Raw genomic sequence first — 13,436 nt, 5'->3', positions numbered from 1 at the left:
AGAGAGACACAGCTGTGGGAATCTGAGGTAGCTTCATTATCTCCTATTCCCAAATCCTACAGCTATTGGTGTTGGGTGTGGATGTGACACTCGGGGATGGCTCAAGTGGTGAGGTTGCACTTAGGGGGCAGCCCGCCAAGGGAACTTGTACCATGAAGGCTGAGGCTGTGGGGGACTGTAAAAGCAAGACCACTTTTCGGAGTACAGTACACCCTGACCACAGGTGTTGCACACATTTTACCAGATTTCTTTGCATACAACAACTCTTGAAATAAAAGCAGGGAAAACCTACCTGACCCTTTCTGGACTGGCTCCATCCCCAGGTAGCTTTGACGCTAATGCCTGGTGCATGCTAGGGACTTGTATCCAAGCACGAGAAGGAGCCAGTAACAGAAACGGACGTCCTAGAATCTGTAATAAGAAGAAAGAGTGAACTTGCATATCATAGTATCCTAAATGAGCATTTCAGATTGGCTACTGAGGGCCCATGGCACACGACAGGAATCTGGTACTTTACCTTGGCAGATCTACTTTTAAAAAATGAGTTCCAGAACTCTCAGCTCTTCTTACAATTCAGGGCTTGAGGTACTGGTACAAGCTCAGTTCAAAAGCTGACAAAAAGCACCTGAAAAAGGCTCTGTGAATGGACTTGGCTGGTAACGTGTGCTTTGTTTTTTTTTTTAATAGAAAGAAAAAAAAAAGGAATCCTCTTTACCATTCTTTTATCCTATTTGCATAGCACAGCTGGAGGCCTGCTCCATGCCTATGCCATACATCACAGCCAGTCGCACCCAGCAACATCCCACTGCAGTGCCTCGGCAATCTGCAGTGTCACTCCTCTTCTGCTTGTTCTCTGCAAAGTGAAGTCATAGGGATGGATCAGCCAACCTGACTTCTCACTACCCTGCCCAGAATCCTTTGTGAACTGAAATGAGTCATCGCTCCAAGAAAAGCTACAGCCTCTGTTTGTCTGTGCGAGCTCCTTTGTCTGTGCAGTGCGGAGACTCTGGGCCGGAAGGCACCCCAGGCACAGGACAGCAAGAGGGCAGAGCCTACTCTCCAAGGGGCCCAGGTCACTGCACATGCATCAGTACCAACTGGTATTTAGTCACCGTTAAAACAGGAAAGGGGCACATACCTCCAGATACTTGAAGAAAGAACACACACATTAAAATTGATCTAGCTTCATATACTCACCCGTCTGTAATTATAGACCTGACACATTTTCCTATTTTTTTTTTTAAAGCTGGCTTTTCATTGTGCTGAAGGACGGATCTCCCTCCTGTGTGTAACAGGCAGTTCTACTGCACACTGGATCAAAGTTTAGCTGCAGTGAGCTATTTGTCATAAATTCCAGTTGCCGTGCAAGTCTTTGCAAGCCTGGGTCTCATCATTCCCGACACACACCCGGCAGGCTTGCAGCTCGGGCAGCCGGAGCGGCTCCCCCCCCCCCCCCCCCCCCCCCCGCCGATAAAGGCAGCGTTGGGAATGAGGTCACTATGTCAGAACTCGTGCTCAGCGTGAGGTTCTCCTGAGCTCATAGCACAACTCAAATCACACTGAGCGGTAGGAGTCAGAGGATTTTTCATGCCGCTGCTTCCTCTGCTTGCTTTCTTAAAAATTTCTCTGAGATCAGTAAGGCGAAAAATCAATGACATATCTGCACAAACATGTCCTTTCATTGCGCTATTTGTACCACGTTCATAATTAACCCCACAGTGAGTGACTCATGCGTATATACGTGTCCACGGTGTATCTGCACGCACATGTACACACATACACACACGCATGCAGGAACTTACTTCAGCAGAACAGCAGAGAAAACGTTCTGTCTTTATTTGGAGTACAAGAAACAACACATAAACATCTCAAGAGGAAAAGGGGGTGGGAGTTGAGAGAGAGGACAGAATGCAGCTAGTATATAAACACCCGAGAAAAATGGAGTCAGAGAAGAGAATGATCAACAAAGAAATGATTTCTCCTGTATTAGGAATACTACTGCCCAAACTCTCCCAAACTAAGTAACACCCAACAGGCACCTCTCTCTGTCAACTTGGAACCAAATAGCGACCAATAAACTAGCCGCTCCTCAGAAACCAAATAGGTGTGGGTGGCGGATGTTTGGACGGCCCATTCTCCCACATCCTCACAAATACAGCCTCTGAAACAGAATGAGCATGAAGTGGAGCAACCAAAACTGGGGGAGCAAAGAAAACAAAATAAAAAACAAGCTCTCAGTAAGGCTACCCCCTCAAACCTCTCAGGAGAAGGGTCCCCAGGCTAACATGCCACAGAAGCGTACCTTCGGTTAACCTCTGGTTCAGCCTGTCCTCAAACACCTTCTCCCATGGAGCCCAAGCCCTGTCACGTGCCAGACACATCCCCTGGGAAAACCTGCCTTCCAGTTGAGTCCAACTCAGCCTCTCCTGTCACCCCACACAGTGAATCCCATTCTGCCTCGGGGAGCTAAACAAATTACATGACCCTGAGAGAGCAGCCTCCATAGAGATGGTCATACTGGAGGCCCTCTGTCTCCACCCTTCCTCTGTTGGGATTTTGAGCATGCATGCACATGTACCTGGTAGGTTTTCCCAGCCACTGAGACTAGGTCTGAAACTGCCTAGCTGGTCATGAGGGATACAGCTGTCTTTACTACTGTGTCACTGGCTAGCCCAAAGTTCTTTTTCTGGTCATTTGATACATCTGATTTGAACTTATGAAACACAACCTGTTTGGTGCCTTCAACCATCTGATATTTTTCACATCCTGCCTTGGTGGGTCCCTCCTGTCCTGGCACATTAATTTCTCTTATACAATATTGTACATTCCCATTGGGTCCTCCCAGTGGCATAGCCCTCCCTTGTTCTTGACTCCGTATTCACCCGGTCTAAGACCATAGTAGGTTTCTGGCTATTACGCCAATTGTCAAGTTCATGAAAACTTGTTCCAGACTAACTGCTATAAACTAGGTCTCATTTATGCATTTGTAAAAAAAAAAACTTCATCAGGCTGGCCAGTGGTGTAGTGGTTAAGGTGGGTAGTTCCCACATTGCCAACTATATGGTTTGAGTCTCAGACTTGGCAGCTTGAAAAAGACATCGGGGCATGAGTGTGTGCATGCCCAAAATCCTGACAGGAGGAAGAGACGGAAGAGATGGGATCATGGTGCGACCAAATCCATGGAGAGTATTTTCTCTCTCATGTACACACCCTCTGATAAATAAAAACAAAAACAAACAACAACAACAAAAAACCACCTCATCAATTACATCTGTTATGCTTTATCAGAAATGGTTTGGCTTTGGATTTCACTACAGTATGCTACTTCCTGTCCTCAGTAGGTATGATCTAGGTTTTCATCTGTGCCAAGGACTGAGCCTATGGTGCTGAATCAAGGCCTCCTACTAAGGCAGCTCACTTTCAATCAACTCTCTTTGATTTTGACTGTGTCATTAATTATAAATTCACCCAAATCACCCACTTCAGCCATTCCTGTCAGGCTTAATCTGAACACTGTCAGGTTAGAAAGTACGGCGAGTCTACACCTGCACCTTAAGAATGCAGTGACGTACTGAGGGTTGTGGGGTCTTTAAAAAGCTTATGGAAATGTATATTGAAAAAAAAAAACTATGCAAGGATTTCACATTATTCTTACACTAAAATAAGCTCATATTTTATTTTATTTATTTATTTATCGCAGAGGTTTTTGTTTCAGGGTGTGTATACTTGCCAGAAAGACAGAGAGACACAGAGAGACAGAAAGTGAGAACTCACCCCTCCGGGGGGATGGCCAGGCTGCAATCCAATCCCTTCTCCTCCATTCTCCTCTCGGGATCTTGGGCATGCATGCACGTGTGCCCAGTGTGAGTTTAAGCCACTGGGTCCAGGACTCAAACCATGGTCAACTACATGGGAGTCCAGCGACATAGCCATTACACCAACTGCTGGTCCTGATAAACTCATATTTTAATTCTATTTTATTCATGAACTTTTTGAAGTTCCCTTGCATACAACAAGTGTATTAAAAAATTAAGATCTAAATAGAGATACCTTTAGTCCTGGTGATTTCAGAGCCTCTGAGAAAGCTGAAGGTTACGTGCAACCTCTTAAGTGCTAAAGATCCAACTGTCTTCTATGACATATAAAAGATTAAAGAAGTGGATAAAGAAAAACAATTCAAAGAGATGGAGAATTACAAATAAAAATGTATCCAGACTTTCTAGAATCTGAATTTGTATGTTTCTATCTACATACAGGCCTACTATGTCCTATTTAGAAATTAACTGATTTTTACAAGAACTTTATGAGGGAGTCCTATTATGATATCTATTTGAAAAGAGATTATTTGTCTTCCTGAAGATTACACCACAGGTAAGTGTGGCAGAGGCAGGCTCTGAACCAAGGGTGGATGAGTCCAGAGTCTATACTTTATACCATCACACATACTACCTCTCAATTTTGTAATTTTATTATGTCATAATAAGATAACCACTGGAAAAAAGCTTTTTAAAAATCTATACCTCGTATTAAAAATTTAAAATACAGCCCATTTGCTTCCTTGGCACATGAGGTCAATGAAACTAGGTTCACAGGTTGGGTCACTGCAGTAGAAGCTGCCTCTGCCCAGTTCTCCAACTCTGACCAATGGCCCGCTGGCTTCAGCCAGCAGACTCTGATCAACGACCATGGAAAAGCACATATAAAATCAACCAAAACATACCCACGAGTTCATCTTATTGCCCGATGAGTAGCAAGATGGATTTTACAACAGATACCTGTTAGTCTCAACTTAGACACAAGGGCAAGAAAGGCACTCTGAAGTTTTAAAAGCCAACAGACACTGAAGAAGCTCAAGAATCAACTACAGCCATGATTAACAGACCTCCTCCTCCGCCTAGTGCCTCTTGCTCCTCTGAATAATAGCCTCAGTGTTACACTGAAGATTTACAAACATCATGGAGAATATCATGGGGCAATTTGCTCAGTGATAAGGTGTGGACAGAGGCTGTGCTTGGCACCTGACTGGTTCCTTGGCAGGGGATTAAAAAGCAGCACCACACAGTGACAGTCATGCAAGATCTTCATCAATGCTTTGATGAATGGTCTAGCATGGTCTTAGAGCTGCTGCACCGGATAAAGTAGAAGGCAAGAAATACCTTTAGATCAATTGTAAATATTTATTGGGTGCCTAGATGCAAAGTCCTAAGGTAAGCTTGGAAATTTAAACATGTTTCAAGATGGTATAGATAAGAAAGGTATGTAGATTGGTTCTGTACAAACCTTTCCATGGAAACTGACATGGTCTCTACCCTCAGGAACTTTAAAATACATTTGAGGAGATAAGATACTCACACATTAAAGTACAAAAAAGAGCCAGTCAAGGGTGTGGTGGTTAAGGCAGCTGGATTCCGTGTGGCCAACTGCACAGTTCAAGTCCCAGACTTAGTGGCTTTAAAAACTCAATGGGCATGTGTATATGAATGCCCAAAATCCCAAGAGAAGAATGGAGGAGAAAGGATTGTGACAGGGCCATCTCCCTCGGGACTGCTTTCTGCCTTTCTCTCCCTCCCTTTCTGTCTTTCTCTAGTGAGTACATGCACCATATAGCAAAACAAAAACAAAACAAAACAAAGCAAAGCAAACAAAAAATGTGCAAAAGACACAAGGCAGTGTTTGTCTAAAGGAGGCACAGGTAACAGGCGACTCCAAGAATTCAGAAGAAAAGGACTTAGGTTAAAGAAGTCAGGAATGGCTTCAAAATAAAGGCAAACTTGTCCTAGAATTAAGACAGGTAAAAGAAAAGAGAAAGAGCTTCTTGTATGTCAGAACATAAGCTCCACAAAGAGGGGGTGTTTTGCATGTCTTATGTTTACAGCTGGATCCCCGAAAAGTACCTAGCCAATAGTAGGCACTAAATAAATATGTGCTGGGTGAATGAATGAATGAAGAGAAGAAATACGAACCAAGGATTAGAGGTATTGATGGGAGGGAGATGGGAAACCATAACCAGGCCTGCCTGGGGCTGAGGGTTCAAAGTGGGAAGTAGAGGGAGAGGAAGCAGGAAGAGTGGTTCAAGACCCAGTTAAGAACAATCGTTGAAGGATAAGAAAGTGATCCACTTCATATCTGCAATGAACTCCGGTTGGCATTTGTGATAGCTACTAACTTCCTTCCTAAGAAGCATCACACCTTCATCGCCCCACATCCCCCCAAAACAAATTATTTATAAGCTTATGGCAGCCTACTAGGGAGAAGACAAGTTGACAGTATGGTCAGATGTCGCTTCCCTCAGGGACTCCTCTGCCTCCCAGCACCACTCCAAAGTCTGTGATGCTAAGATTCTGTGTCCTTTGCAAGACTGTACCAGATGGGGAGAAAAGCTTCTAGTCTATACCAGTACTATACTAAACCCACCCTAGTTCAAGTCCACAAACATATAATAAACATGAGTCAGACATTTTACTTGTCACCAAGGTCAGTATAAAGATGAACAAATGAATTATAACTCCTCTCTCCTCACAGTTATCACCAACATCTGAGTCATAAGGCAAAGGAGAGAAAAAGAACCATAAGAACAAAGAAGAATGGTTATTCTGGAATGCTAAGCGATGTCAAAGAAGCATGGCAGGAATTGGGAAGCACTTCAGGGAGGAAAAGCAACTTATCCATCCTGTGGGCCCCATAAGAAGAGGAGGAGGGAGGGAGAAGATGGGAATGTCTTTCCAGGCAGTGAAGCAGCATAAACAGAGACAAGGAGGTGAGGAGATACAAGATATCCTGGACAGTGGCTGGAGGTCTAGCCAGCTTGGCAAAGATGAGAGGATATACATGAGGGAGACTAGGGAAAATAAAACCAGAGTCATGAGGCTGAGATAAGAGTTTGAAGAGCATTAATTTGGTGGTGAAAAGCATTAAAAGTTTAAAGGGGAGTGATGTTTTTGAGGCCGAATGTGTATGTTACTCTGGTGACAGGGTATGTAATCCATTCAGAGAGAGGGTAATTTTTTTTAATTATTTTATTTTAACTTTATTTATTATTATTATCATTATTATTTTCCAGTTTGATCAGACACACACAGAGAGAGAGAAAGAGAGAGAGAGAGAGAGAGAGAGAGAGAGAAAGTGAGAAAGCAAGCCACCAGGTCTGAGACTTGAACCATGGTCAGCCATGTGGGAGTCCAGCACCTTTAACCATCATGCCACTTGCCGGCCCCAGAGAGAGGGTAATTTTTGAGACAAGGTAAAAGCCTATTATGAGAGACTGAGCAAGATGTAGAGAGAGCTTAAACAGGGACAGCAAGAAGTCAAGAGATACAAGGCATACTTTCCTATTTCCCAATAGCATCCAAAACTTCCTATATGAAGTATTAGGGTACCATGAGAAATGCATTCTAGGAGGAACACACACATCTAACACTACTTGCCCAGAATCTATCCAAAAGACTATCTGTGCTATCTGTTATTGGATGCTTGGAGTCATGCCCATAGAGAATATTAGCTCAAACTGGGAAATAAAGGGAAGAGGAGAAATTTTCAAAATAGAAATTTCTGAGCACCAATAACAGATCAGACATACCTGGTTCCAAAAGAGCTGATAAAAAGACACACACACACACACACACAAATCAACAAAAGCAGCTCTAAAAACAGAAAGTTCCTATGTTTTCAGTGCCTGCATAGCCCAGGATTTACTGAGTTAAGTGTATTTTTGTAATGGTGAAAGAAATTATTTCCTTTACAGTTGGATTCAATGCAATACAGTAAAGGCAAGGAAACTAAATATTTAAAGAACAAATACATTTGGTATTTTTCTAAGTATTAAAGAGCATCAGTAAGAACAGGAAGTACAGAACATGGCTTTTCTGTTACTAAAATTCTCAAATCTTTGGATCAATTTTCATAGGATTAGAAACATGGAAGAATAACAGGTTAGAGCTAAAGGAAATAAAGAAAGTCATCGTCACTCTTTTTTAAGTTTATATATGTATTTTTCCTATGACAGAGATAGGTATATATTTAGGGAGAGAACTCCTGTAGGTTTTTTTTTTTTCCTCTTTCAGTTTTTCTATATGGTGGGTATACTTGCCAGAGAGAGACAGATAAGAGACATAGAGAGGGGAAGTGAGAAGTCACCTTCCTCACCCCACCTCCACCAAATTTCCTCTCAGGGCTTTGGTCATGCACATAGATGTGTCCTGTGTGATTTTCAAGTCGCTGGGTCTGGGACCTGACCCGACAAGCAGCTGGCCATATGGGATCCAACACCTAAGCTCTACGCCACCTGCTGGCCCCAGCCCCTGGCCTCGGCCCCTTGCAGGGTCTCAATGTCACGATTCACCTCCAACTTTAGGCAACCGTGGAGCACCGGCATGTACATGCCTGATATACTCAGTTGGGTCTCTAGACTTGAACCAGAACCTTCTCATGTGGGATTGTCTCACAAAGCTAGTATACTTTCATCTGACCAAAGACACTCTGAGAGCCCTAAGTGGGGAAGTGACTTGCCCAAGGTTACAAAGCGTTAGTGGCAAAGAAAGAGCCAGCACATGGGTCCCCTGATTCTCACTATATACATGACACCACCTTGAGAAATAAAATAAAGGCAGATTAAACTCTCAAATGTTTCCAGATGCACTTTGGGTAAGAAACTATTAGTTAAGTACTCAGATATCCAATTTTTCATAGCACACTATGTTATAAATTATTTTTCTACCCTCAGTTCTTCTAATCGGTGTTCAAAGGAGAAAAGGAACAGAAAGATAAAAGTAAAATGAGGAAAAACTGAGAACTGTGAGTTTTTAGCTAAAAAGATCCTAAATGTGTTTTTTAATATAAATGGTAAGAAAACTACAGGAGGACTAGCAAGTAGCATTATGGTTAGGGTGGCTGGATGCCACATGGTTGACCATGAGATTTGAGTCTCAGACCCAGCAGGTAGAAAAACACGGAGGGTGTGTGTGCACACGTGCTCAAAACCCTAACAGGAAGGAGAGATGGAGAAGGGACCAACCCCATAGAGGAGGATGCTTTCTCACTCTCCTTTTGTCTCAGTCTCTCTCTGGTGAGCACATATAATCTCTAGCAAATTTTTTAAAAAAAGAAAGAAAAAGAAAAAGAAAACTATAAGAAAGCACAGGAGAATAAAATGTTACTCTTCTCCATTATACTTTTATTATAATAGTATTTGGATTTATGGACTATTCATTTCCAGCCTATTTGGTTAAAACACAACTGAGTAGATCTCAGATATTCCTATCCAATATTCTCAACTGCAGAGGATTTGGACAGTGTGCACAATGTGCAGGGGGGGAAAAAAGACAATAAAGACTCCCTTAAATTTGTGCAAGCCGTGCATTCCACTCTGTAATACATCTCCAATTATCTTAATGGCATTATTTTAAAAATTTGTTTACACTAGGGCCAGCAGAAAGCATAGTGGTTATGTCACTGGACTCCCATGTGGTCGATCGTGGTTCAAGTCCCAGACCAGGCAGCTTAACACTCATGCTGGGAGTGTGTGTATGTGCCCAAAATCCCAAGAGGAGAATGGAGAAGGGATTGTGGCGTGGACATCCCCCTGAGGGGATGATTCCGCTTTCTGTCTCTCTACCTCTCTCTCTCAGGCGAGTGTAGACATCCTAGAGCAAAAATCTCTCTAAAAAAAGTTCTTTACACTGAACATAAATCAACATTACTTTCCAAAGTTTACAAGTGAATTGACCCTTCAGGGAGACAGTTCAAGTTATCTTGAAGTCATTATATAAACCTGCCAGTGTATGGCCCCAACCCCTAGGGGCAAGTATATCCCCAATTTGAGAAACAACAACTACATCTGAAAATATACCTGGAATGGGTATTTTCCAATTAGTTTTCAAAACTATCATTAATATTTCTGTTGTTTTAAAGATAGGGCATTGAGTCCTAGAGCTCAGTTAGCTGGAATTACTTATAAGGTCAAAGAGCTGAAAAATGAAATTACTTTATCACTGGTTTATTTAATTATAGCCAGGTTATCCTCTCCATGGGTTGCACTTAAATCAGAAAAATATATATATAAAGGTTGCAAAAGCTGCCATATTTTTTAAAAGGAGACATAGCTATAGAACTAACCTCTGACCTCAAGGTGCTTCCAATTAACTGAGGAATGAAAAGTAAACACACATGAAAAGAAAGTATCACAACTTCCCCCCTAAAAACCTATGACTAAGAGGGGAAAAAATTAAACTAAGTCCAGATGGAATGTAAAGTAAAGAAACAGTGACTGAGATTTCCATCACAAAGCTGAATTCGACATGCCAGGTCCGGGACTAGCACTAAAGCTATTAGGAGGGTCAAGACACTGTCCCACACAGTTCCAGGGAAGTCTGGAGGTACCTTCGGTGTGCTGCTTTTCTGGCATCTTAATATATCCTGAGACTGACTCCTAATGGCTACTTTATCTCCATTCCTACTGACCAAAAGGAAAACAAGATTCAGATTGTTGGCAGACCACTCTATTTTCAGCACCTAAAACAGTGAAACATTTACTGACTTTTAAAAAAGGAAACATTATTTGGGCTTTGGTATTCTTTACACGTTCCTTATTACCGATTACTAATTATCCACTAGCATCTTCAACTTATATTAGGTCAATCCTTAATGTCATCTCCATATAGCTCATGGAAGTTAGATTACACATCCTTATTAATAAAGTATTGGAAAAACTAAAAGAATAAAATCCTGATGTCAAAAAATAAAAACTACTCATATTCTCTTTCTTCTCTGTATAATGAATAGCTAAAAAAAAAAAAAATAACAGAATTTCTTGGCTGTCTGGGATCACAGTGATTACATAATCATCTATATTTGCACTGTCCGTTAGAGTAGCTATTGGCCATGTGCTGTTTAATCTTAAATTAAATTAAAATGTTTGTTTCTCTATTTTAAGTGCTGAATATCAACATATAGCTAGTAGTAACTGGACACAGCAAATATAGAATATTCCTACCATCTGAGAAAGTTCTATTGGACAGTTCTGATCTGGTCAAGAAGTAAGGAATCACAAGAAAATTATCCATTTTTACCAAGAAAACCTAGCTTTTTAAACATAACTTTAAAAATTAACATATATGTGACCAGTAGATGGTGTAGTGGTTCAGTCACTAGCCTCCCACATGACCGACTGCAGTTCAAGTCCCACACCCAGTGGCTTGAAAATCACACCAGGCACATATGCATGCATCCCAAGATCCGGGGAGGAGAATGAAGAAGGATTGCAGTGTGGCCATCCCGCCTTGGGAGGTGATTTTTCACTTTCCCTCTAACTTTCTCTGCCTGTTTCTCTCTGGTGAGCACACATCTCTAAGGCAAAAACCTCTAAAAAAAATTGTAATAGCATATACAAAATTGAAGTCATTTTTTTGGAGAGATTTTCACTATAGGGTGTGTGCGCTCGCCAGACAGACAGAGACAGACAGAGAGACAAGAAAGCGAGAAATCACCCCCCAGGGGGGATGGTCACGCCTTAATCCCTTCTCCTCCATTCTCCTCTCGGGATCTTGGGCATGCATGCACACGCGCCTGCTGTGAGTTTTAAGCCACCGGGTCCGGGACGTGAACCGCGGTCGACTACGTGGACGTGGGAGTCCAGCGACATAGCCATTACGCTAACTGCTGGTTCCCAAAGCCATTTTTGATGTACAAGTTCTGTGAGTTTTAATACATTCATAGATTTGACTCATCACCATCAGAATATGGTCAGATATAAATCACTCCTACACCCAAAAAAACTCCCTCATGCTTTGTCTTCCCCACTTATCATCTCTACAAACTACGGATAACATTCTTTGTCCCTTTTATTTTACCTTTTCCAGAATATTATATCAATGGAATCAAATAGCATATAACTGTTTGAGATTGACTTCTTTCACTGAACATAATGTTGAAATTCATTTGTGTTGCTGCATGTGGCAGGAGTGAGACTGCTGGGTCATATGATAAAGATATATTTAACCTCATAAAATCTTAAACTATTTTTCAGACCAGCTATACAATTTTGCAATCCAACTAACAAGCTAGTCCTAGGAAATTCTTTTCTAAAGTTCTTGGGATTTTATACATAGTCATCAAGTTGTTGGCAAATAGGGTCAGTTTTATTATTGTCTGCAAACGTTTCATTTCATAATCTTGTCTTATATCATTGGATAGGAATTCTAGTATGATGCTGAATAGGAATGGTTAAAGTAGATATCCTTGCTCTGATCCCATCCCTTCTCCTCCATCTCTCTCTTCTTTCAGGATTTTGGGCATGCACACATACTCACCTAGTGTTTTTCAAGCTACTGGATCTGGGACTCAAGTCCCACAGTTGGCTATGTCAGATCCCATTGCCTTACCCAAGTCATGGACTGGCCCTTATTATAATTTTAATGTCTGTGGGAACTGTATTGATATGCCCTTTTCACTCCTTATACTGGCAATTTGTGCCTTTTTTTTTTTTTTTTGGTCATTTTTTCTAAAGGTTTACATGTTTTATTAATATTTTTTTAAAAAAAGGCTTTTGATTTCATTGGTTTTCCATAATTTTTGTTTTCAAATTCATTGATACTACTCTTATCTTTCTTATTTTATTACTTTTACTTATTTTGGATTTATTTTGTTCTTGTCTTTCTACTTCCATAGGTGAATATTTAGATTGCTCATTACAGATTTTTTTTCTAATATGAAATCTCTTATATTTCTCTGTAAGTCCTGCTTTAGCCATTTCACATCAATTATATTTTTATTTTCATTCACTTCAAAATATTTTCTATTTTCTCTGAGACTACCTCTTTAACTCCTGAATTACTTAGATATTTAATCTTCTAGTATCTGGAAACTTAGAAATTATTTTTCAGTTGATTTTTACTTAAATCTCATTATGGTAAGAAAACTACTCTGGATTATTTCAAATATGAACTGTTTTTAGGTTTGGTTTATGTCTCAGAATACTGTATTTATCTTTGTGAATGTGTCCTGAGGGTTTGAAAAAAAATGTGTATTCTGCTATTCTGAAGAGCAATATTTCATAAATGTGAATTGGATCAAGTCGTTTGATGGCATCATTCAGTTTTTCCATAGCCTTACTAGTTTGGTATTTACTTGTTCTCAAAGTCATTGAGGGAGTCATGTGAAAGTCCCCAAGTATAATTTCTCCTTTCAGTTCTACTTTGTTTCATGTATTTAGAAACTCTGTTGTTAGTACACATATTTTTCATGCTTGTTGTGTCATCTTGGTGAATCTGCCCAATTTTTTTTAATGTAATATTCCTTTAACTTTTTAAAATTTTCTTGCTCTGAAGTATACATTTTTTGAAATTAAGATGGTCACTCTGGCTTTCTTTTGATTAGTGTTAATTTTGTATATCTTTTTACCTTTTACTTTTAACCTATTTATCTCTCTCTCTCTCTCTCTCTCT

General features: G+C 40.8%; 1 protein-coding gene across 3 annotated transcripts in view; it reads right to left on the bottom strand.

Moving 5' to 3' along the window:
* STOX2 (storkhead box 2) overlaps positions 1–13,436 on the bottom strand; it is a 125,294-nt gene that overhangs the window by 24,713 nt on the left and 87,145 nt on the right. Inside the window, exon 1 of one of the 3 annotated variants that reach the window (XM_006160427.2) lies at positions 293–349. The exons of the other annotated variants lie outside the window; for them this stretch is intronic. Within the exon in view, the coding sequence (XP_006160489.1) occupies positions 293–317 (25 nt within the window). The 5' untranslated portion in view covers positions 318–349. Of the gene's footprint in view, positions 1–292; positions 350–13,436 lie in introns of those variants that run through there. 3 annotated transcript variants of the gene reach the window in all.

Source organism: Tupaia chinensis, unplaced genomic scaffold (assembly GCF_000334495.1).
Source record: "Tupaia chinensis unplaced genomic scaffold, TupChi_1.0 Scaffold000685_1, whole genome shotgun sequence".
NCBI lineage: Eukaryota > Metazoa > Chordata > Mammalia > Scandentia > Tupaiidae > Tupaia > Tupaia belangeri.
This window is presented reverse-complemented; position numbering and strand designations above follow the sequence as displayed.